Here is a 22585-nt window from a genome sequence, read left to right as displayed (position 1 = left end):
TTGTTACTTTTAAACAGTAAACGACACGGTGTTTATTGTGGGAGAACTGCATGCCGTTTTATTCATAGCAAAACGACAATGATACTACGCTTCCTCTTTTCCATAACACAAGCGGTGGTGATTAGTTTGTTTTCTCAAAAAATCAAGTAGAAGTAACAAGTTTAGGAGACCAAGTGGGTAAATTGGGACAACCATTTTCTCCGATCAAAAGTTCAACAAATCTTCTTTTAACTCTCTCTCTTCTTGAGGCCTCGAATGCAGCTTTAGGTGTCAAGCTCTTCATCAATGGCAGTCCTGAAGGAGCATCATCTGATGTTTCCACTATCCTTTCTAACATCTCTGAAACCTGACTCATTGTTGGCCTAGCCTTCGCCTTCACCATCAAACACCGGTTAGCAACTGCAGCTAGCTTCAATGCTGATTTGAGGTAGTAGTTTCCTTCAAGTCTTGGGTCGATGATCATCTTGAACTTCTTTATGTCGGACAAGTGTGGTCTGATCCACTCCAGGATATTCTGCTCGTTTCTTGGGCGGTTACGGTCAAAAGGTCGTCTTCCTGTGATGAGTTCATATAGAAAGATTCCGTAGCTCCACACGTCACTCTTGGCAGTGAGGTGTCCTGTTTGGATATATTCCGGTGCTGCATAACCAATGGTCCCTACAACCTGTGGATTCATAGTTTGGTTATTGCCTACCAATCAAACATTAAGACTTCAATTGTTTCAAACAATCAATGGAGACATAACAAGTCACGTGTGGCGTACCGCAGTGGAGACATGAGTGATTCCATCAGAAGGACCCATTCGAGCCAGTCCGAAATCCGAGAGCTTTGCATTCCAATTCTCATCAAGAAGAATATTGGAGGATTTGAAATCCCTAAAGATGATCTGCATATAAGATGAATACATATCAATAACACATTCAAAAAAGTTGACAGGCATTTGTGATCATGGATAGAGAAGGCACACCTGAAACTCCATGCCTTCATGAAGATAAGCAAGTCCTCGAGCAGTGTCCTGAGCAATCTTTAATCTGGTGGACCAAGGGAGAGGAGTGACAATAAAACGATTGGATAAATGGTCTTGAACACTTCTGTTTGGTACGTATTCGTAAACAAGTAGCCTTTGGATCCCTCTCTCATCATCCTCAGCGCAATAACCGATCAGCTTCACCAGATTCGGATGCTCCACTACTCCCAGTACATTTACCTCTGTCACCCATTCTTTATGACCCTGTTAATACATTCATATGTAATTATGTTGTTAGATTATTGAAGGCTCTGTGCAAATCAGAACCGAACCAAAGAAAAAGCCAAAGTAAGAATAAAGAAAGATTTGCTTGCCTGGAGACCTCTTCTACTGAGTTGTTTAACTGCAATTTCAATCTTCTTACGAGAATCTTGAGGGTTCTGAATCACGCCACGAAAGACACCGCCAAAGCCACCTTCACCGATCATCAATGAGCGGCTGAAATTTTTGGTAGCAGTTTTAAGGTCATCGAGGGCAAAGACTTTGAGATTGTTACTGTGTGTCTCTGAGAGAACGTGCAAGGAAGAAGTAATGGAAGTAGCAGTACTTGTATCAGAGTTAAATTCAGACCCTGATCCTCCTCTAGCCATCGTAATGGAACCAAACTTTCTCGTCTTAGCTTCATCATCCTGAGTTTTGTCTTTGCTGAAGTAGAAACATTTCATTGCTTTAGACGAAACCAGCCTCCTCACTGCCCACATTCCATGTCAACAACACAAACAGAAACACAATCAGACAAAATTTAACAGAGATAATCACTAATCATTCAATCCACACCAGATATCAAGTTATCAACACAAAATCATCACATTTCAATCAAGAATCCTTATATTCGAAGATTTTTGCAAGAATGTGTAACAAAAACCGATATATAACACAAAAGTAGAAATGTGGTAAGAGTGTTGAAAATCAGAAAGGGAAAGAGAAGAAACCTGATGTAGAATTATTCATGAGGATGACTGAAATGTTGTGATGGGGATCTTCATGTTCATGATTGAGAGAGCTTTAAAGCAAAAGAAAATGGCAGAGAAAGAGATAAGAGGAGAAGAGAGAAGACGAGCTCACCATGATCGAATGGGGGAAGTCAAATAGACAAATGGCAGCTGGATTGCCGCTTACCAACCTATAGAAGAAGCCTTTTTATTTTATTTTATTCTGTGTTACACCCGCTTGCTTACTTATATGATATCAATCAAATACCTTAATAGAGAACGCGTTATTTATTAATTTTTTTTCCATTTGTATTCATATCATTATTTCACCATTTAATCTATAGCCTTAGCCTTTAAGGTACGGTTTCAAATAGAAACTCAAATGAATTTTCCTCTTCTTGAACTTCTATAGAAGCTTCGTGTAATTTATGTAAAATTATGTTTAGTTTTAATTAAAAAATTGACAGTCAATGCTATTACACAATATTTAATGTCGCTGAAATAGGTGGTACTCGAAACGTAAGAAAAATTGATGAGGTGAGGAAAAGCGTTGGAAGGAAAATTTGGGGGTGAGAATTTTTGGCGTAGAAGAGACGTACATTATGGAAGTAGAGAGACTAAGTGTCAGCTATTTGAGAAATCACCTATAGCTATCTCAAAACTAACCCCACACCTAAACTTGCATCATCTCAACATTTTCCTCCTACCTACTCTCTAACTCTTGATTTGTGTCTTACCTGGTCCACTCTTTCCACTATTGAACTTCCAAGAGACTAACAGTCGTGTTGTAAGTCTGTCTATTTGCTTCATTTGGCGAGAGCATAGTGCTCGGTTATCTGCAAGTGAATACAAGATAAGGAAAATTAATATGACTTCAGAAAAAGAACCAACAAAGCAAACAGATTTCTACCTAATGAAACCAAACCCACATAGTACATATCCTAATTCGGTTTTTATACAAATAGAGTTAACCTCCCAAGAATTTACAGAGTTAACCTTTGTAGAATTTTCTTTACCTGTTTTTTACTGCTAGTACGCCACCTCATTGTATTCAACCACTGCATCATACGTCTCCATCGTGAGAATACTCTCCGCGAAACATCTGAAATATGTTTTCGTTCTCATCAGAAACAGTCAATGACCAAAAAACCTAAACCAAACATATCAGCTGAGCTCTATCATCTGTTCAAACTTACAAGTCACTAGGTTTAGGTTGCCTATGTGTTTGTGTACTACTATACTAAACCTGTAACTACTTGAAACTCTGAAAAATACCGAGTGTACAAAAATCATACCTTAGTTCATGCCAAAATATATCCACCTTATCAGACAAGAATATTCGGAGAGAGGAGACTTCGTCTTCCACCAACATCCCGGTCTGCCCGGAATGTCGATTATTCTCTCTCTCAAGCCTTTTGATGAAAAGAGCTGACGCAAAATGAACAATAATTGATGGATCAGGATCTCCAAGGACTGCCTGAAGCTCTCTTCTAATCCATGGCTCAATTCTTTCAGTTATCTTTGCTCTTGTCTGATCATTCCCCGCCAAACACTACAACGAAGCAGGAATATATAAGGCTTCCAATGTGCATATATCCAATAATCTAAGAGTGTAAACTACAATACTACAAACATAAAACATAGAATAACACATTGCATAATGAAACTTACTAGTTCCAAGCTTCGCCTCGAATGTAATCGAACAGCTCGTAATTGCTTATCGTATATGCTGCATTTAGAGCCAACACTAGTTAGAAACAATGGAGAACTAATCTAACACTTCGAAAAAGGAGATTGAAACTGAATCTATAGAGTTAGAAACAATAGTAAACCAACCTAGCTCGCCACTGAAGCTTTCGCTGGAAGATGATAGAATCAGGAACTGAACCAGGCCGTCCAAATGATCTCCGCCATGGCAATGGCCTTGATCTTGAGCTAGAGTTTTCCAAAACATCCCTCCACCTTCGAATTATCCTAATAAAGTGATAAGCAAGTGAATATAATAAAGAAGTAATTTATAACTTCATAGAGAGGATCTTAGAGAGAGGGATAACCTCCGGCGACCGGAAGGATTATTCCGATGATAAGTTAAAGTCTCACGATCACGAAGAATCGGTAAATGCTCCTTGTGGTATTTTCTAGAAGCAAAATCACTGACGATAAACCAGGAATTAAAACGAGTGTTGCAGCCTATATGGTCTCCACTTCCGAATACAAGCAAGGCAGTATCCGTGCTTACATACTGTAATAACGGCGGCGGATCGTCGCTCGGTTAGATTTTCGAGGCATATCAGACACGATTTCTCCCGTAAAGCAGTTAAGATTACTCTCTCAGCAAATTTCTCGCCGCGTTTCATCAGAAAATACCTTCCGGCGATCGAAGAAGTCGCCGTTGAAGACGGTGATGGAGGCTCCAGATATTTGTTCGGTTAAGACGGCTCTTGGAAAAATCGGATTTTAATGAACCGAGATGGATTTCAGATGATAACCGGTTAGTTTCGGTTCGAGATTTCTTGTTTTAAAATGAAGAGCGAGCGTGAAGGATCTTTTACTTCATCGCTGCTCCGAAGAAAAAACTCCACCATTGCCACTAACCACGAACTCTCTTTGTCTCTCAAATGGAGGTTCCAAAGGATCAGATCGCGAATCTTATAGAGCATGGGCTCTACGATTCTGCTGAAATGCTTGTAACTTCTCTATCTTTTAACTCATTTTGATTCTCTCTTTTTCTAAATCCCTAGTTTTTAGCAAGAACTGATGAAATTATCTCTATATATGCAACTAAATCCAGGGCTGCTTTCTCGTTTCTTCTTCTACTGTTAGCGCCGAAACTAGTCCTCAGCTCAAGGCGGAGAATTTGGTTAAGCTTCTTTCTCCCGTCGATGTTTTCTATTTTAGTAGCTGAGTCTGTTAATTTGAAGTTAGATTCTTTCTGAGTTGTTTTCTTAGATTCTACTGGGCGATGCTTTATTTCATCAGAGAGAACACCGGAGAGCTATTGTAAGTTCTTGAAAGTTTAATTCTTTATGTTTCTCTTTTGCTGAGAAAGAACTGTTACTCAGTTCTCGAAAGTTTAGTTGTGTCTCAAATTTAGAACTTTATGGATCTTAACTACGACTGAACTATATGAAATCCAAATTATGTAACTTTATGAAGGAGCAAAGATAAAATTTTAGATTTGTATTGCTTATTCTTCTCCTCTGAAGTTCTATGGTGGAGAGGTATGAAGTCATGTCGAAATTCTGAATTTGTATTCCTTCTTTTTGTCAGCATACGTACAAGCAAGCGTTGCATCATTACACAAGGATTCCGAAGCAAAGCTCCGGTATTTCGAGGAGTTCATTATCTTTATCTACAAGATCATCTGTGAATGCCTCTAGCATTTCTGCTATTAATGAGAACGAGGTAAATTAATGTGTTGTTTCTTCTTGATCCTTTTGGTTTCCAGAAAATGATGTGCTTTGGTTTAATTTCATGGGATTTTATGTGTGTCTTCTTTTTCTAACTTTCCTCTTAGGTGAGATTCAAGATTGCTTCATCTCACTTTGCTCTTAATGAAACAAAAGCTGCGATTGCTGAGGTATGAGTGCTATCTGTTTGTCTGGTTATCAAGATTTATTTTGTCTTCTGGATTTGTTGGTCCACAAACATTGGTATATAGAAAATAAAATATGTGTATGAGACGGAAAAAGAGCTGTCGAGGGGTTTCTCTACTTCTAAGATTATAGATTGGTTTTCTATAGGATGACTTGTGTAGATCTTGCTGTTCTATATTATAACCAGAGTTCAATAACTGTAATTTTATTCAGTGAAACATTTTTGGCCGTAATTAATGCATTGTTTTGGTATTCCTGAATGTGAGATGAATTGCATTGCGTTGACCTGCTCCCATCAATACAAATCCATATTACAAAACAAGTGAACTAATTGGATTCTTTCCTTCCAACACTGCATGTAGGTATTAAGGGATGATAAGCCATGGTTTGCTTAACTATAATCTATTTTTGCACTTGTTCTTTCTTTGCCAGATGGAATCTGTCAAGACCAGGAGCTTAGAGATGAATATACTGATGGCAAAGCTTCATCGAAATTCTGGATACAACCGTGGTGCTATTGCTTTTTATAAAGAGTGTTTAAGGTCTGTTTTTTCATTTTCTTTCCCTACATTTCCTAGCATATAAACACTATTATAAAATCTTACTTTTTTACATTAAATACCAATTCAACACATAGTACACATATATATAATCTTTATTCTCTGCAGGCAGTGTCCTTATGTACTCGAAGCCGTCATAGGTTTAGCTGAACTGGGAGTCAGTGCAAAGGATATCATATCATCTTTTACCCAGGTGCCCCTTTCTACGAGATTTCTTTTACCACTTGCTTTTATTTTTCACCACTTCTTTAAATGTGTTTTGCACCTCTTTCTCCCCATTTTGCAGTTACCCTTTCCATGTAAAATCCATACTACTTTGTAATTTGTTGTGTCGTTTGTTCATTTTAGACTTCAAATAGAAGTGCAAAGGTTTCGCTCGATCAGATAGATCCTACCCGTTGGTTGCAAGTAAGCCTACTCTTTAACAGTATTTACAACATTGAAAACTGTTTGAAAGTACACTCATTAATTATGCGGCCAAGCTGAATATTGTGAGTGAGTTAGTGTCTTATTTTATCTATTATGTTCCCCCGAATACGACTATATATAATGGTTTTAAGAACTTTTTCATAAATCCGATGAACTATACATTTTATACATAGGGAGAAGCTGTTCATGAGTGGAAAGTGAATCAAATCGTCTTGATAGTATTCCCTCTAACAAACTAGTGCTTTTATGTTCTTGTGTTAGCATCAGCTCGACTTTTCTTGGATGGCTGTTTCATTGGTTTCGTGTTGTAGCATATCTGGCAATAAAATTTATTTTCTTCTTTGTCTTTTTTGGTAATTTTTCTTCGTTTTCACAGCGTTATGTAGAGGCCCAGTGTTGTGTCGCTTCGCATGCTTACAAAGGTAGCTCTCTTTTTCTTTGTGGGATGCCTATGCCTACAATAGATGAAATAAGACTTTTAGTTCTCTTTGTCTAACCCTGTAGATTTCAGTTCTTGCATTTTTTTGCGGAGATTCTACAATCTGATGCCTTACTGGATAGGGTGTAATGTTTTTTTGTTTACTCAGGGGCGCTGGAACTCTTTGCTGAACTCTTACAACGATTTCCAAATAATTTACACTTGTTGACTGAGACAGCAAAGGTTAGGGGTGGCATCAACTACGATGCAAACAGAATTTCACCTGAATTTTTCATTTAATCATGACTGACGCTGATCGACATTTATTTCATTTGTATAGGTTGAAGCCATTATCGGGAAAAATGATGAGGCCATAATGAGATTTGAGAAGGTAGTCACCGCATCGATATTTTTGTCTCAACTCTCAACTACTTTAAAAATCATGCATAATCATCTAGATGCTTTTGTAGGTTCGGTCAATTGATCCTTACACAACAACCAGTATGGATGAGTATGCAATGCTGCTTCAGATAAAGTGTGATTATTCCAGGCTAAACAAGCTCGTCCACGATTTATTAAGCATTGATCATACCAGAGCAGAAGTATTTGTTGCTTTGTCTGTACTATGGGAAAGGAAAGATGCAAGGACGGCATTATCTTATGCTGAGAAGGTTAGCTTTTTTCTGACACTAAATTTTTGTGCCAAAATCTTTGTGTGATAGCTCATGATATTCACTATGCAATCAGAGTATCAGGGTAGACGAGAGGCACATACCCGGCTATATAATGAAGGTAAGCTAGTTTAACGAGGAGTTTATTTATTTTTAATAATTTTGCATATATTAACACTAAGTTTTTTTAATATATCAGGGAAATCTTCTTTTACAAGCAAAACGACCAGAAGCTGCAGCGATCGCCTTCAGGGCTGCCCAGAATTTGAGGTCCGATCTTCGTTCATATCAAGGTCTGGTTCACGAGGGAAAAAAATCTGATATACACTTCCACTGTTGTACTGTTTTGGTGGTATAAACCTTTAACAATCATGAAAAGGTTGGAGTGTGAATTAACTTGCACTATTGAGGTCATTTCAGGCTTAGTCCATTCTTATCTTGCATTTGGTAAAACCAAGGAAGCATTGTATACCGCCAGAGAAGCAATGAACGCAATGCCTCAATCCGCAAAGGCTCTGAAATTAGTTGGTGATGTTCATGCTAGTACATCAAGTGGCAGGGAAAAGGTACAAACATTCAGCTTTGTTATGCTTCCATGGATTTTGGCAATTTTCATTATATCAATATTCTACCCAGACTTTTCTACATCTTAAGCAGAAGCGGCGAAAGCTTTAGGGAGTTAGTTGCATATATTACTAAATATTGAAACTGGGAAAGTTCCTTAAGAAATTAACTGTTCAACTCTCAATTTTATAAGCATAATGTATACCAAATCTGAGAATCTATTCAGAGCTTGTGACTTGTGATCTTTTCAATATGGATAGAAATTTCTGGTGTAACAGTATAATGAATATGGTTTTATAACAGGCAAAAAAATTCTACGAGTCAGGTCTGAGGCTTGAACCTGGGTACCTTGGAGCTGCCTTAGCTCTGGCTGAGCTTCATCTAATGGAAGGGAGGAATGGAGATGCTGTATCACTACTTGAACGATATCTCAAAGACTGGGCTGACGATTCTCTCCATGTCAAGCTAGCTCAAGTGTTTGCTGCAACAAATATGCTACAAGATTCTTTATCACACTATCAAGCTGCATTAAGGTCTATGAAGTTCTAAACCAGTAGTGCCTATAGTTCTCGTTGTTTCTAAGCAAATCAAGAAACTATATAACAGAGTGTAAATAATGTAAATGCAGAATAAATCCACAGAATGAGGCAGCCAAAAAGGGTCTAGATCGCTTGGAGAAACAGATGAAGGTTTGTCAACCTAAATTTCAATCGTTTTTTTTTTGGTTGCTTCGACTTCGATGATCTTTAGTTCATTACAAAAATTGGGGTGATTATTGCAGGGAATAGACCCAGATGCAACAGATGAGAATGACGAGAACGATGTTGAAGATGTTGATGGAGACACCGAAGAAGCTGAGCTCATGTGAAGATATTCTTAGTAGACCAGAAGAGTGTGTAAACTGTAAAACTATCGAATCCTTAAACATTAATATTAATAGCAAATGTCATTCCTTTTGTTTCCTCTAATCAACTTAGAATATGAAAAGAAAAAAATGACCAATATTCTACAACATTGGATTTCGTGACGTGTAAATACGCCATTGGTTAAAACACACCAAGAGCACCCATCACCAAAGTCTCACGGAGAATCTCACCTCTTTCGTCACGCCAACACAATCTTCTCCGTCGTCAAAACCAAAGCTTTTTGCTTTTATCTTGATGGGTTTCATCTCTTGCATTTCATATCCGACGACCAATTCAAAAATTCTATCGACCCATCATTTCTCCAAGCAATCGACTTCACCATCTTCATTTTCACTTAAGTTTGCTTTGAGACGTGAGGAGGATAAACCCAAAAGCTCCTTCTTTCTTCCATCAACGTCTTCTAAAATGGCGACTCCTATTCAAGCCTCTTCTTCCTCCACCATTGGTATCCTCACTCTCTGCTTCTTCCATGTAGTTTTTCTTTAAGGATTAGTGTACTGTTGCTGACCTCTCGTTGACTTTTTGGATAATCCGATGTCAATTTTGGATGCTTAGTGAGTTAATTAGAGCTGTACAATGATTAATATTTTTGAGATTACATGGATGAGGGAGCCAAGAATGTGATAAATTAAGATTTTGTGATTCTGCTTCTCCAAAGTAGTGACCTTTTTATATGTTTTTTGGTATGAAGGTGAGACCAGTGATGGCTTGAAAGTCCAGTCTCATGTTTCAATTGGGGCAAACGATTTGCTGATTGTTGGACCGGGTGTTCTTGGACGCTTAGTTGCAGAACAATGGAGACAGGTATACTTTCTCTGTTGTATTGTCCCATACATCATTGTCTCCTACAGGGACTGACCTGAATTCGATAGATATGGTGTTTCTGTATTATGAAAACAAAAACGTGTATGATGTGTCCTGTAAATCCCTGTTTTATGTGTCTTGACTCTTCAGTGTTTATCAATATGTTGCGTTTGTATAGTTACTAGTTCTTTTTCTTCACAACGTCTATAGTAAAAGTCATGTTTTCACAATATGGTAGTTAGAGTTGGAACTTTATATGTGGAGCAGGAACATCCAGAGTGTCAAATCGTTGGGCAGACAGTAACAACAAATCATCATGATGAGTTGGAGAAGTTGGGTATCAAACCATCTCTTAAAGGAACCGAATACGGGGGCAAGTTCTCCTATGTGATCTTTTGTGCTCCTCCATCACAAAGCGCTGATTATGCTGGTGAAGTCAGGTGATTAATCACAAAAAATCACATGTTTTAATAACTAGAAAGTCAATTTATGCATTATGTTCTGCTACTGAATGCCAGAAATGTGGAATAATGTGCGGTTGACTTTATTAAAGAAGAAAAATGAAGCTAAACGTCAATTTGTCCTTTTAGTTCATCCTATGTGACAGCGGTAAAAAAATTGCCTTGATTCAACTGTCTAATATGTGTGTGTGTTTGTGTTTACAAACGGATCAGGAATGCAGCATCAAACTGGAACGGCGAAGGATCATTCTTATTCACATCTAGTTCTGCACCTTACGATTGTTTTGATAACGGAGAATGCAACGAGGTTTGTCTCAGCACCTGAAAACATACTTTCCTTTCAGTTTTCTCCATCCTAAAATTCCTAACTTTAGACTTTAACACCACATTTTAGTGTTCTTTTCAAAGTGGTTTAACACAATAACATCAAAAGGGTTGGATTTGTTGATGTAATTTGGGGAAAACAGTCTCTCATCATTTGAAAATTATGAAAATCAAGTATACAATATTCAAGACCGTACTGCTCTTTAAGAATCACAAAATATATATGTGCTACTCTTTAAGAATTTCTTGACTTTATCACCCTTCACTGCAGGATTCTCCAGTGGTGCCACTGGGAAAGAGTCCAAGAACTGATGTGCTTTTAAAGGCTGAAAAAGTGGTGTTGGAATGTGGAGGGACTGTCCTAAGATTGGCAGGGCTTTACATATCCTTTTGGATTTCGATATATTGAAACTGAATGAGCAAATATTGAAAGGGTTTGTTTTGGTCTCTCTAGCAGTTTGATCATTATGTTTCTCCTGAACTTTGTATACACAGAGACTAGAGGTGCACATACATACTGGTTAAGTAAGGGTACAGTAGATGCTCGTCCTGATCATATCCTGAATCTCATACACTATGAGGTATATTTGTGATTTTGATCATTCTCATAACTCATTCATTAGTCTGTAGATGTAATATAAGATAAACTCATTCTCTAGCATTGGCTGTATACTATACATTAGTCTCTTATCAGGTTCTGTAATGTGTTTCTGAACAGGATGCAGCGTCGCTGGCAGTTGCAATCATGAAAAAGAAACCCGGTGGTCGGATTTTCTTGGGCTGTGACAACCATCCATTGTCAAGGTAATGTTGCTTTATTTTGAGATGTTTCAAACATTCGACATTTCTCATGTTTGACCTCACATTCTGCTCAGGCAAGAGGTGATGGACCTGATGGATCAAAGTGGAAAATATGATAAAAAGTTCGAAGGTTTCACGAGTAAGTTTCATCAGATATTGACATGAGCTCGTCTTGAAAATCCTTAAACTTCATAGAGTAACTGTGGCTTTTGTAGGCACCAGTGGTCCTTTAGGGAAGAAGCTGAACAACTCTAAGACACGAGCTGAAATAGGATGGGAGCCAAAGTATCCAAGTTTTGCTCAATTTCTTGGAGTATCAATGTAATATCTTCAATTGGATCGAAATGATTAAGGAGTACGCGAAGATAAGAGACCCAGAAACGAAAGCTAGAGACTGCCTCTAGCACTGAAGAATCCAATCATATGAAGCATTTTTTTATGTTTGGTACAAACTTATATGTATCTTCTTGAGTGATCAAACAGCTGAAATGTTCAGAATTCTTCATAAAGCTCCATGGTTCATAAATCATATTGATTTTACTACAGTAAGCAAATAGTCGAGAAAAACATAATCAACGCAAACTTAATCAGTTTTAATTAAATATATAAACGTGTGGTTAGATCATAATAATAAAGATTTTATTTTTGGGGGACAAAAGTAAAGATTCTTTTAAGGGAATTGTTTCTGTCCTCAAGAAGTAAAAGCGTGTGTCTTGTTCATTACCAAATTAAAATTCTAACAAAGAAATAGACCAAACAAGCAAGGCCTCAGGTATGTGCCTAACAAACACATGCATGCCTCCATCTCACCCACATAATTTGATGCTAATAGTTTTCATTTATTTTTACCTTTATTAAGAAAAATACTTAATTCATTAACATGTTCACAAATCATCTCATTGGTGATATGTGGAAGCAAATAATCTTATCAGTTATCACATTTGTTGTCTTAACACTAGTAATGGAAGGTTGTTATAAGTTACACAATGTCATATAATTAGGCCATTAGGGTGATGACCCATCACTGATGGGTGATGAGTATAAGAGCAGACGATAAATGTTTTATATATAAAAATAAATTTAATTGATTTGGCTATATACACAAAAATTGAACCAGATTCAGGGGGTTGCTACTTAAGGTGTATGATATGTCTTAATTGAATTAATTGACTGAGATGATACGACTTTAAGAAATTTTTAGCCTAATGCAAAAATACTTTGTCGGATTTAGAAGGCCTAACAATTAGGAACAATACCTAATGACAAGACCTTCCAATCTCCTGATTATTTATTAAGTTAAATGTCACTAAATCTCTAAACTGCTCCACAAATTTTAGGGTTCACACAGATTTCATACTTTTTGCATTACATTTTGTGGGAGATGTTTTAGTTTAGTGAATTTCCAATAATGACCAGGCTCAGGTTGATGAGTAATTAGCTTACTTGTCCGATAAAACTTGTGGAGAAATGAAAATGATATTTCAACAAAGTTGATAAGTATATGTCTAAAAAAATCACAAAGCTGAGACAAATGATCTCATCCTTATACTCACATTAGCAACGTTCTTGCAACAAATTGTCTCCACACACAAAAACAAGAAAGAAATTCGAAGTTATGGTTTCCTTGATCAGAACAAGTATTAAATGTGCATTAAGATTGGTTTAATAAAACGAGAAACTAAAGAATTTGCTGGTTGGAAAACTGAAGAAGCATTCAAGAAATCACCAGCAATTTACAGCCAGTCAGCCATGCAAAAGTTACCTGTGCTACTGAGTGATACATTATACTATTCTACAAAATAACAGAATCCAAGAAAAATTGAACCAAACTTTTGTTTTTTTGTTTAAAAAGAGAAAGAAAGAAAATTAAATAGGGGACAAAATTGAAAATGCAAGAATGACTCACTTTTTTTTTGTTTTAAGGGTTTATAATTAAAAATGACTCACTTTTCTCCAATGCTAATATAAAATGGAGGTTTGCATGAAGAAACTAAAATCAAAGCAGTCTTAAACTAGCACCTAGCAAGAGACCGAGAGAAAGAGAGAAAAGTGAAGATGTTCCTCAAGGTTCATGAACTTGCTTTTCTCTTTGGTCTCTTAGGTAATTTATTTCCTTTATTTTTCTATGCTTGTGAGTTATGTTCTTTGGAATATGTAATTAACATCAACAATAACATTTATTCCCAACAGAGTATACATGTCGTTTATATTACTTAACATTTATACCCTATAAAGAAGCTCATGACACTAATATTGCGATCTGGCTTTTGTTTTCAGGCAACATTGTGTCTTTTGGGGTGTTCTTGTCACCAGTGTAAGTGTCTAATTTTCTAAGAATCGAAATACTATAAATTAAATGATTGATATGTAAGTATTTGATTAAACATAAATATTTTAGGCCAACGTTTTATGGGATATACAAGAAGAAATCATCAAAAGGGTTTCAGTCGATACCGTACATATGTGCACTAGCAAGTGCAACTCTTCTTCTCTACTACGGAATAATGAAGACACATGCTTATCTCATCATTAGTATTAACACCTTTGGATGTTTCATTGAAATCTCCTACTTGTTTCTCTATATCATTTATGCACCAAGAGAGGCCAAGGTTCCTATAAATACATATTTCTACTTTTAGTATGGTTGATATTTTTAGTAGGTGCACCTCTAGTTTCAAAAATCTTTCTTCTGATGAATCTTTATATATCTACAACTAATTAATCTGGATGTACACTTGGCAGATATCCACGTTGAAGTTGATAGTGATATGCAACATCGGTGGACTTGGTCTCTTAATTCTTCTAGTCAATCTCTTGGTTCCAAAACAACACCGTGTCTCGACCGTTGGATGGGTTTGTGCTGCTTACAGTCTCGCCGTCTTTGCTTCTCCCTTAAGCGTCATGGTAATAATCCATCAGCTTTTCTTCAAACATCATGCCGTTATTATATGACTTGGAATTTGACAAAACGATGTGTAATGTGTGCAGAGGAAGGTTATAAAGACAAAAAGTGTGGAGTACATGCCGTTTCTTCTCTCCTTGTCTCTCACTCTTAACGCCGTCATGTGGTTCTTTTATGGACTTCTTATCAAAGACAAGTTCATCGCTGTAATATTAATTTACATTTCCACATTCATCTTTTAACATTTTAACTAATTATTTTACTAATAAGTCTATATATTGCTTTGCCTTCAGATGCCAAACATTCTCGGTTTTCTATTCGGTGTAGCTCAGATGATACTATACATGATGTATCAAGGTTCCACGAAAACGGATTTGCCAACAGAGAACCAACTTGCAAATAAAACCGATGTAAACGAAGTGCCGATCGTGGCCGTTGAATTGCCTGATGTGAGATCAGACAATGTTGAAGGATCGGCTAGGCCAATGAAGTGAAGGGAAAACATGCATGGCGAAGATACATGGGAGATGTTATCGTATGATTGAAGAATAAACGTTAATTTCTATGTTCTGTCAGTTTGAGTTGGTCTAACCAAACCAATGTTATAATTGTTTTGATCATCACCAAACCTTGATAAATGATAATTTAGTATTAACTATTTGGGTTGTTGAGTAGCTAAGCCAAGCTCCATTAAACTATCACTTAAAATGATTTGACATTTGGAACTGAAAAATAATCAATCTTATCCAAATGGTTGTACAATTAGAGAAACAGATGGAATTATAAACTATTTTGATGAAATTTCATTATTTATAGTGGAACCACAAGAACAAAAATTATAATTATTTTTGCTTGAAAAAGTTGAATTATAATTTTTCTTAAACAAATACTGTAGTTGAATAGAATCAAATTTATTCTTATATAATCTCCATCCCATTTATGTGATCCATTTTATTCATCTTTTTACTAATTTCTCCCACTTTTTTTTTTTTTGTCGACACTAATTTTTTTTTTGGTAAAAGGTGAAATTATTGTCGACACTAATTTCTCCCACTTTTACCATCAAAACCTTTAACAACAAAAAATCTTTACCATAACCAAGTTTTTTTGTCGGCACAAAAAAAAAAAGACTTGAGCGTGTCATAAATGGTTGCGTTTTCCAGACTTCCTAACTTCTTCATAAACCTTGTTTCAGATTATGGTATCAGAGTCATCTCTAAATGTTTCTCTAACTTCTCTCTAAGTTTTCCAGACTTCCTAACTTCTTCATAAACCTTGTTTCTTTCTATTCTAAACACAGTCGCGATTCTGTATTGTTCTCTTAAGGTTAGCATAAGTGGTCCGTCAATACGACGGTCGAACACGGCAGTCAATAGTACTCGCCGGGGTTTCACAGTTCCTAATAGTGGGTTGAGCAACACAGAGGCAAAGAGGCCCGAATCGCTCCCTTTACCTGGAATATGAACCCTTGCTTGTAAACACGACTGTCGTCTAGACTTAGTCAACACGACCCTCCGCTCGTGCTAGCTTTAAGATTATGGTATCAGAGCCAAGGCTTGTGTGAAGGTAGAGAGAATCATTGTTTATGACTGATCGTTTTGAATGTTCTGGAAAACAAACTCTCAATCATGTCTCTTTCTAAGCCTCCTAAACACCCTCAGCCAAATCCTTCTATAGATTCTCAATTTGCTATATCTACTTTACCAAAAATCCAAAGAAATAATTCCCTTTCTAAGATAAATTCCTTGTATGAGATTGAATACGTTCCCGGAGATCAATTACCGGAAACAACTCTCCCGTTGGTTAATCCTTATGAATACTTTGCTAAAAAGCCTAGTGCTTTTTCAGTAAAAGGTGTTCGTGATCTGATCAGGCCATCTTCCAGCCGACGAGTATTGGAGTATGTGCAATCCAGCAAGTTTTTATCATGTCAAGTTCCAGCTACCGAAGAAGAACAATTCATCTCGCTAAATATTCCGGAGCATCTTCCAAGGCTATGGCAGCAGCAGGGCTACACTCATCTACACTTTGGTGTAGTACGAATCGGTTTAACCTTACACGCACGAAAAGGTTTACCGGTTGTAGCACGGATTGCTTTGCTTGACTCAAGGCTCAAATCCTATCAACAAGCTTGCATCGGAACAGTACAAACAACGCTGAACGCAGGAACAGTATTTATAACACTGTTTCCAAATTTCAATGTCTCACTGCAAGATCCAAATCTCCTGAAGGCGCTTAAGGTTCAATTACAATTAATCGGAGCACCTATGCAAGAAGAAAGTGTGGCAGCAACTCTACATCATCAGATTGTATACTGAATCCAAGATCATGCTCTCGATCTTGCACTACCAGCATCAGACGAGGCTTTATACCTTGAAGTCACATCGGCATCGCAAGCACCCAACTCTATTCAAATCCCGAGACAGATATCTCGAGAGGAATTGCTACGAAAACTGCCGGAGTCATGGGTAACAAGCTATGAGAAGATACATCAAGCATCTCAAGCACCGATTCAGTCATCTGACGTAAGCTTTCACTCTAGAAGCGATGGAACCACGGAGATAAAGTTTGAAAAGCCAAGTTCATCTTTTCAAAAGAAACTCTTTACTCAATTCACTATCCAAATTGAAGAGCAAGAGTTCTATGATCCCGTCAAAAAGAAAGATCTTCAACCAATCGCTTTTGGTCAGAATGGAACTGTCGTATATCCATTCAAAGATGAGAACGGACATTGCTACTTCGATGTCTGCTCATGCACCGCATGTTTGGAAGACTCTTATGAATCGGATGATGAAAAGCGAAGAAGACGGAGAAAAAAGAAGGATCCGCTCTATAAACGCTACCTTGAAGGAGATCCTACAGTAGGTCCACTTGGTGAAGACAACTACGACTTCATAGTCGAGTATTCAACAAAGAAGGAGGACGCAAACCAGCAACTCATGATGATAAGAATGGATTTTCCTCCACCAAAAGACTTTGTCAAGGACAATATTGTGCATACACCAAAAATTGTTCCAAACAACATCAACTCCGCTGGACCAGACGAATTAAGCCAAGCAGAGAAGGTTCTCAACTGGCAAACAGAAAACGCCTTTGTTCAGAATCAATTACTGACATCCATTAGCCACAAGGTTGATCAAATGTCGGAGAACAACAATAGAAGATTCAACAGTTTGCAAGGAGCCATATCAGAGATTCAACAGAAACTCAGCAACTTGCACCAAGAAATGATGGCTATGGCGAAACAAATGATGGTTAATACATCTCAGTTCAGAAGTAAAGAAGCTGAACAAACCAATCTTAAATATCAACTCAAAGATCTTCAAAGAAGCCTAGAAAGTCTAGTCCAGAATCAGAGGCGAGTAAATATGTATAATCCTTTTGACTATATGTCATCTGGATTACCCACATATCAAGAATCATATTCTCCAGGATTTCTGTCTGGATATCAAGATCCAAAACCAAAACAGCCTGTACCTGGATTCTTATCCTCGGATGAAGCCTTTACATCTCGGTATGGTACAACTTCAATCAGCAATTTCAAAACAAAGGTAGCAAGAACTAAACCAAGGCGTCAAAAAGATTCTGAGTTTCACATCAATCCATCCAAGAAGCCAAGCTTCACATCTTCATCAAGCCATGAATCCGCTCAAGATGAAAAGAAAGAGGATGTTGCAAAAGAAGAAGAAATTGCGATGATCGAGTTTTCGATATCTAGTTTACTAGACAATCTCGTAAAAACATCTGATGACGAAAGACAAGAATTGCAAGTTCAATCAAAAGAGCAGCAGTCGCCACCAATTGTTACAATGACTCACATCTCAGCTCTTTCAGATTCAACCTCTTCCGTCGATGAATCAGAAACAGATAAATCTCTTCCAAATCAGTTTGCAATCGGAGACGAGTCACATATTCCAAAAGAAGAGCTAATCTATGAAGTAATTTCTAGTGATGAAGAGATGGGCTATGAAGCTCAAGGCGTACCAAAGAAACAATTTGCATCAAAGATAATGGTGTTCACATTCGATGACATTCCTTTTGAAAAACGGAATAGTCGTCTCGACGAGTTTCATGCGTGGATGACCTCCGAAGCAATCACTTCCCCAACAGAAGTGGTGATACAACAATTCACATCAAGACTGTCAGGCGCATTAAAAGAATGGTGGAATTCGCTTGGAGAATATCGGCAGCAGCAGGTGTATCAGACAACGATACCTCTACTTCTTGGAGAAATACATAGAGAATTCGTTGGCACCCCAAATCATTTAAAAGAACAACTACAAGAAGAGTTTTACACAGCGAAGTGTTATTCATTGAAGAAGAGAGATTTAGCAAAGCATTTCGAGCGACAAACTCGAAGGTATTATGCTCTCAATGGTCTAAACAATCCAAGCCTGAAGCAGGTGTATCTCTCATCCATCGACGACTACCTAAGTCAACAAACAAAGCTGTATATCAGAGATCAAGGGCAAACAATCGAAGAAATCTCAATTGGGCAAATCCAGCAGCAGGTGTTCAGAACCCTTGACAAGCTTTGTAAGCAAAAGGAATTTTGGTCTGAATTCATGGACAAGTCAAAGCATCTTTCGAAGATATGTGCTCGCCCAGATCTGAACATCAAATGCTCGAAAAAGAAAAAATGTTCATGTAAAGATCGACGAAAAGATCGAAGAGGATCCAAGAAATCATTCTTGAAGTCGAAATATTTCAACAAGATCAAACGCAAGCGATTCTTTAGAAAGAAGAAAAGCTTCGAGAAAACTTCAAGATGTTTTCTATGCAGAAAGACGGGGCATTTTGCAAAAGACTGTCCAAACAAGTCTAAAAAGAAGAAGCAGTATCTCATTCATTCGATATCCAAGATAGCTCCAGATCTTGATATTGATAACCATGATCTTGAGTCAATACTATCTTATGATAGTGACGAGAATGATGCTATATGCAGTTATTCGGATTATGACGATTCTTCAGAATCCTCATCCGAAGATGACAAAGACGATGATTGTTGTTTCAAGATTACCCAGATCCCTAAGGAAGATGAACTTCAGACGCCACATCTACCAGTAACCATCTTTGATCCTTCCAAACGAGAAAAGCCAGTGCATGCAATCGCATTCTTCGACACAGGAGCTCATACAACAATCATAAATCCAAAGATTCTCTCACGAGCCATGTTGATGCCTCATCAACAAGATTTCAGAGTCGCGAATGCTGGATCCCTGACGGTTAAGCTAAAATCAAAACCAATCACGATAGAGCTTTTCCCTGGATGTCAAGTTACTAAGGAAGTACTAGGTTCATCTGCACCTGGTAAAGACTTAATCCTTGGCTGGGATACTTATTCGGTACTGAAGAAGAAGTTCGGTATTTCTCTAGAACCAAGAGGCGTGAGATGGAAAAACCTCTACAAAGCTTTTACCACGATGCATCGCCTATTCTCAATCGAAGACTCAGCTTCTGCAGAATTCAACAAAATTGAAGAAGAACTAAAGATGGCATCATGTGCAGATTCACACACGGAGTTCCTTCAAAAGTGTAATCATTCGTTATGGTTAAACTCAAGCTTCTTCGTATCCCTACCATTCAAAGAAGATGTACACACAACACCAACAAAAGCAAGCCATGCAGGAATGCCTCCAACATTGTTGCAGAAGGCAAATGAGGAATGCAATCAATTGATGGATCAAGGTATCATCTCAAGAACAAACTCTCCATGGGCATGCAAAGCGTTCTACGTTAATAATCGTGCAGAACAAGCAAGAGGAAAACTCAGATTAGTTATTGACTACAAGCCATTGAACCAATATCTGCAAGACGTCAAGTTTCCACTGCCAAATAAAAGAGCACTTCTCCAACATCTCCAAGGTGCAAAAATATTTTCAAAGTTTGATCTAAAGTCAGGATTTTGGCAACTCGGTGTTCATCCTGAAGAAAGATACAAAACTGCGTTTTGCCTTCCAAACAGACACCTTCAATGGAATGTCTTACCGTTTGGTCTCAAGACGGCGCCATCGCTATTTCAGCAGGCAATGTTACGTATATTCGAGCCGTTGTTACACACAGCTCTTATATATATTGATGACATACTCATCTTCTCGAAGAATGAAGAAGAGCACATTAAGGCGCTACAACAGTTTCAAGACATCGTCAAGAAAAGCGGAATCATGCTATCAGCCAGAAAGATGATAATAGCCCAGCCCAACATCGACTTTCTTGGCATGCATATCAAAGAAGGAAGTTTCACACCACAGGCCCATTTAGCTACAGAACTCCTAGATTTTCCCGATGAAAATCTCACAAGGCGACAAATTCAACAATTTCTTGGAGTAATCAATTATGTGGGAGACTTCGTTCCACACCTTTCCAGAATGACAAGACCTCTACAGAAGATGTTGTCGAAAAACCCTCCTTTATGGGCATCACGACAAACTGAAGCTATCAAAAGTCTAAAAGCAGAAGTGCAAAAGCTACCTCCTTTAAAGATTCCCTCCTCAGGATGCGTATTCTACAGACAGACGCTAGTGATAAGTATTGGGGAGCAATACTGTTTGAAGAGATGGATGGGAAAAGACAAATCTGTGGATACAAGAGTGGTCGTTTCAAAGATTCAGAGCAACATTATCACTCAACGTTCAAGGAGATTTTAGCAGTCAAAAAAGCTATCGAGAGGTTTGAATTTCATCTGATAGGACACAAGTTTCGCATTGAAATGGATATGTCTTCGTTTCCCAAGATGTTACAGTTCAAGCAGAAGATGGTCCCGCATCAGCAGCTACTAAGATGGAGTGAGTGGTTCTCAAAGTACGACTTCGAGTCAGTCTATTTAAAGGGCACCAAGAACACGTTAGCAGACATGCTAAGTCGAAAACCAGTGAAACAAGAAACGCCCTACGAGATACATATGATGGCCAGTTCCTCCGAAACCAAGAAGAGCTACTATGACTTTGAAGCAGACGTACCCGAAGATGTTCATCAACTCATCAGCAGAAACAAGCTTCATGAGCTACTACGCTCAAAGATCTTTTCATATCAATCTACCATCCTGACGAACTATGGAGTAAACTGTCATCACATTGCTCCAATGGGAATTCATCCTGACTATCCGTTTGCTCATCTTTACAGGATAGAAAATTCAAACATGCCAGAAGAAGTTCTCTGTTTCCTCTGGTATCTCTGTGCCGTCTACACGGTAGGAATTGCTTTCGACATCCAATGGCTGTACCATTACGTCAACACTGTTCAAGACAAAAGAGACAGCTTCTCAACGTTCCTAAGGTGGTTTTCACCATTGACTGTCTGGAGTGGAAAACTACGAAGATCCGCAAATGCGACAAATCTAACATTCAAGAAGCTGAAGAAAGGTGGACTCAACCCGTTCTTCAATCCGCATTCAATCTACTTCTTTCATCGTCCCGTTAAGGTCAACCGCAAAACAAGCAAAATCCTCGCTCTTCCAACTCTCATTCATCACGGTGATTTTTCAAGAGGAGTTCGTCCAGATTTCAACCTTCAAGATAATGAAGCATATGAGAACTTCCAAACTCATGCGTTTCACCTCAACAATGCAAGACAAACATTCCCCATTCCGTTCATACCCAACTGGGTTTATTATCCGGTCGACTATCAGATGCAACTTGATGAAGATTTACAGTATCACATGATGAAGTTCAACAAAAGAGGACCAAGCAGTCCAACAGAAGATAAACAAGAAGAGACAACTCCCCAGGCGACTTCTCAAGTCTACTGTGCAAATTACTTCAAAGACGCTCAATCCCCAGATGATGAAGTAAATGTTGAAGAAATCGAAAAGAAGTTCAAGTTCTACATAAATGTTCAACCAGGAGGAGATGCACAAATGATCGAAAACTCGTATGAATGTCCAGGTGATCATTATGGATGCTGCGAAGAACATATGCTGGAGTTCGAAATGGATCATTAAGCGGTATGTTAAATATAAAATATAATAATATGTTAAAAATCATGTAAAATAAATAATGATGTCACGCGATGATGTAATCGCTGATGTAATGATTATGTAAGCAATGATGTAAGCGATGATGTATCGCTGAGGTAAGCGCTTATGTCAGCGCCTTAAAAACCTCCTATAAATAAGTGTGTACCCCTTGTAAGATTCCATAACTTGAAATATCATAAAATTTCATAATAGCTT

The 22585-nt window shown here is 37.8% G+C and overlaps 5 protein-coding genes across 7 annotated transcripts; 3 read left to right on the top strand and 2 right to left on the bottom strand.

The window, feature by feature from the left end:
• Positions 1-31: 31 nt before the first annotated feature.
• LOC9315851 (probable serine/threonine-protein kinase PBL19) lies at positions 32-2791 on the bottom strand. 2 transcript variants are annotated; one of them, XM_021030137.1, is made up of 6 exons: positions 2697-2784; positions 1960-2150; positions 1342-1718; positions 968-1231; positions 764-886; positions 32-664 (listed from the first exon to the last, which is right to left on the bottom strand). In XM_021030137.1, exons 2-6 carry the CDS (start codon positions 1976-1978, stop codon positions 143-145), a joined length of 1305 nt encoding a protein of 434 aa, XP_020885796.1. In that variant the 5' UTR covers positions 1979-2150; positions 2697-2784; the 3' UTR covers positions 32-142. The 2 variants fall into 2 exon arrangements, with proteins under 2 accessions (XP_020885796.1, XP_020885795.1); XM_021030136.1 differs by lacking the exon at positions 1960-2150 and having other exon boundaries at positions 2697-2791.
• LOC9317697 lies at positions 2412-4410 on the bottom strand. Its single transcript, XM_021030139.1, is given in 7 exon segments — positions 2412-2798; positions 2977-3061; positions 3255-3511; positions 3631-3688; positions 3796-3933; positions 4014-4148; positions 4150-4410. Coding segments are annotated over 6 exon segments (828 nt in total). The 5' UTR covers positions 4317-4410; the 3' UTR covers positions 2412-2798; positions 2977-2988.
• Positions 4411-4412: 2 nt separating this feature from the next.
• On the top strand, positions 4413-9165 carry LOC9317696 (anaphase-promoting complex subunit 7). 2 transcript variants are annotated; one of them, XM_002881584.2, is made up of 18 exons: positions 4413-4646; positions 4751-4819; positions 4909-4959; positions 5230-5364; positions 5477-5539; positions 5988-6097; positions 6224-6308; positions 6464-6523; positions 6921-6966; positions 7132-7205; positions 7303-7353; positions 7433-7633; positions 7710-7754; positions 7833-7926; positions 8054-8199; positions 8501-8730; positions 8826-8886; positions 8979-9165. In XM_002881584.2, exons 1-18 carry the CDS (start codon positions 4578-4580, stop codon positions 9063-9065), a joined length of 1677 nt encoding a protein of 558 aa, XP_002881630.1. In that variant the 5' UTR covers positions 4413-4577; the 3' UTR covers positions 9066-9165. The 2 variants fall into 2 exon arrangements, with proteins under 2 accessions (XP_002881630.1, XP_020885792.1); XM_021030133.1 differs by lacking the exon at positions 8979-9165 and having other exon boundaries at positions 4482-4646; positions 8804-8887.
• A 103-nt stretch (positions 9166-9268) lies between these two features.
• Positions 9269-12058, top strand: LOC9317695. Its single transcript, XM_021030138.1, has 9 exons — positions 9269-9568; positions 9815-9927; positions 10195-10367; positions 10602-10695; positions 10984-11094; positions 11204-11293; positions 11431-11516; positions 11588-11652; positions 11729-12058. The coding sequence occupies exons 1-9, from the start codon at positions 9358-9360 to the stop codon at positions 11836-11838; spliced, it is 1053 nt and encodes a 350-aa protein (XP_020885797.1). The 5' UTR covers positions 9269-9357; the 3' UTR covers positions 11839-12058.
• A 1334-nt stretch (positions 12059-13392) lies between these two features.
• On the top strand, positions 13393-15073 carry LOC9315850 (bidirectional sugar transporter SWEET9). Its single transcript, XM_002881582.2, has 6 exons — positions 13393-13614; positions 13791-13827; positions 13912-14122; positions 14256-14417; positions 14502-14621; positions 14709-15073. The coding sequence occupies exons 1-6, from the start codon at positions 13569-13571 to the stop codon at positions 14907-14909; spliced, it is 777 nt and encodes a 258-aa protein (XP_002881628.1). The 5' UTR covers positions 13393-13568; the 3' UTR covers positions 14910-15073.
• Positions 15074-22585: the final 7512 nt, after the last annotated feature.

This window comes from Arabidopsis lyrata (genome assembly GCF_000004255.2).
Source record: "Arabidopsis lyrata subsp. lyrata unplaced genomic scaffold ARALYscaffold_4, whole genome shotgun sequence".
In the NCBI taxonomy this organism is placed as follows: domain Eukaryota; kingdom Viridiplantae; phylum Streptophyta; class Magnoliopsida; order Brassicales; family Brassicaceae; genus Arabidopsis; species Arabidopsis lyrata.
The sequence above is the reverse complement of the archived record's forward strand: the minus strand, read 5'-3'. Positions and strand labels throughout refer to the sequence as shown.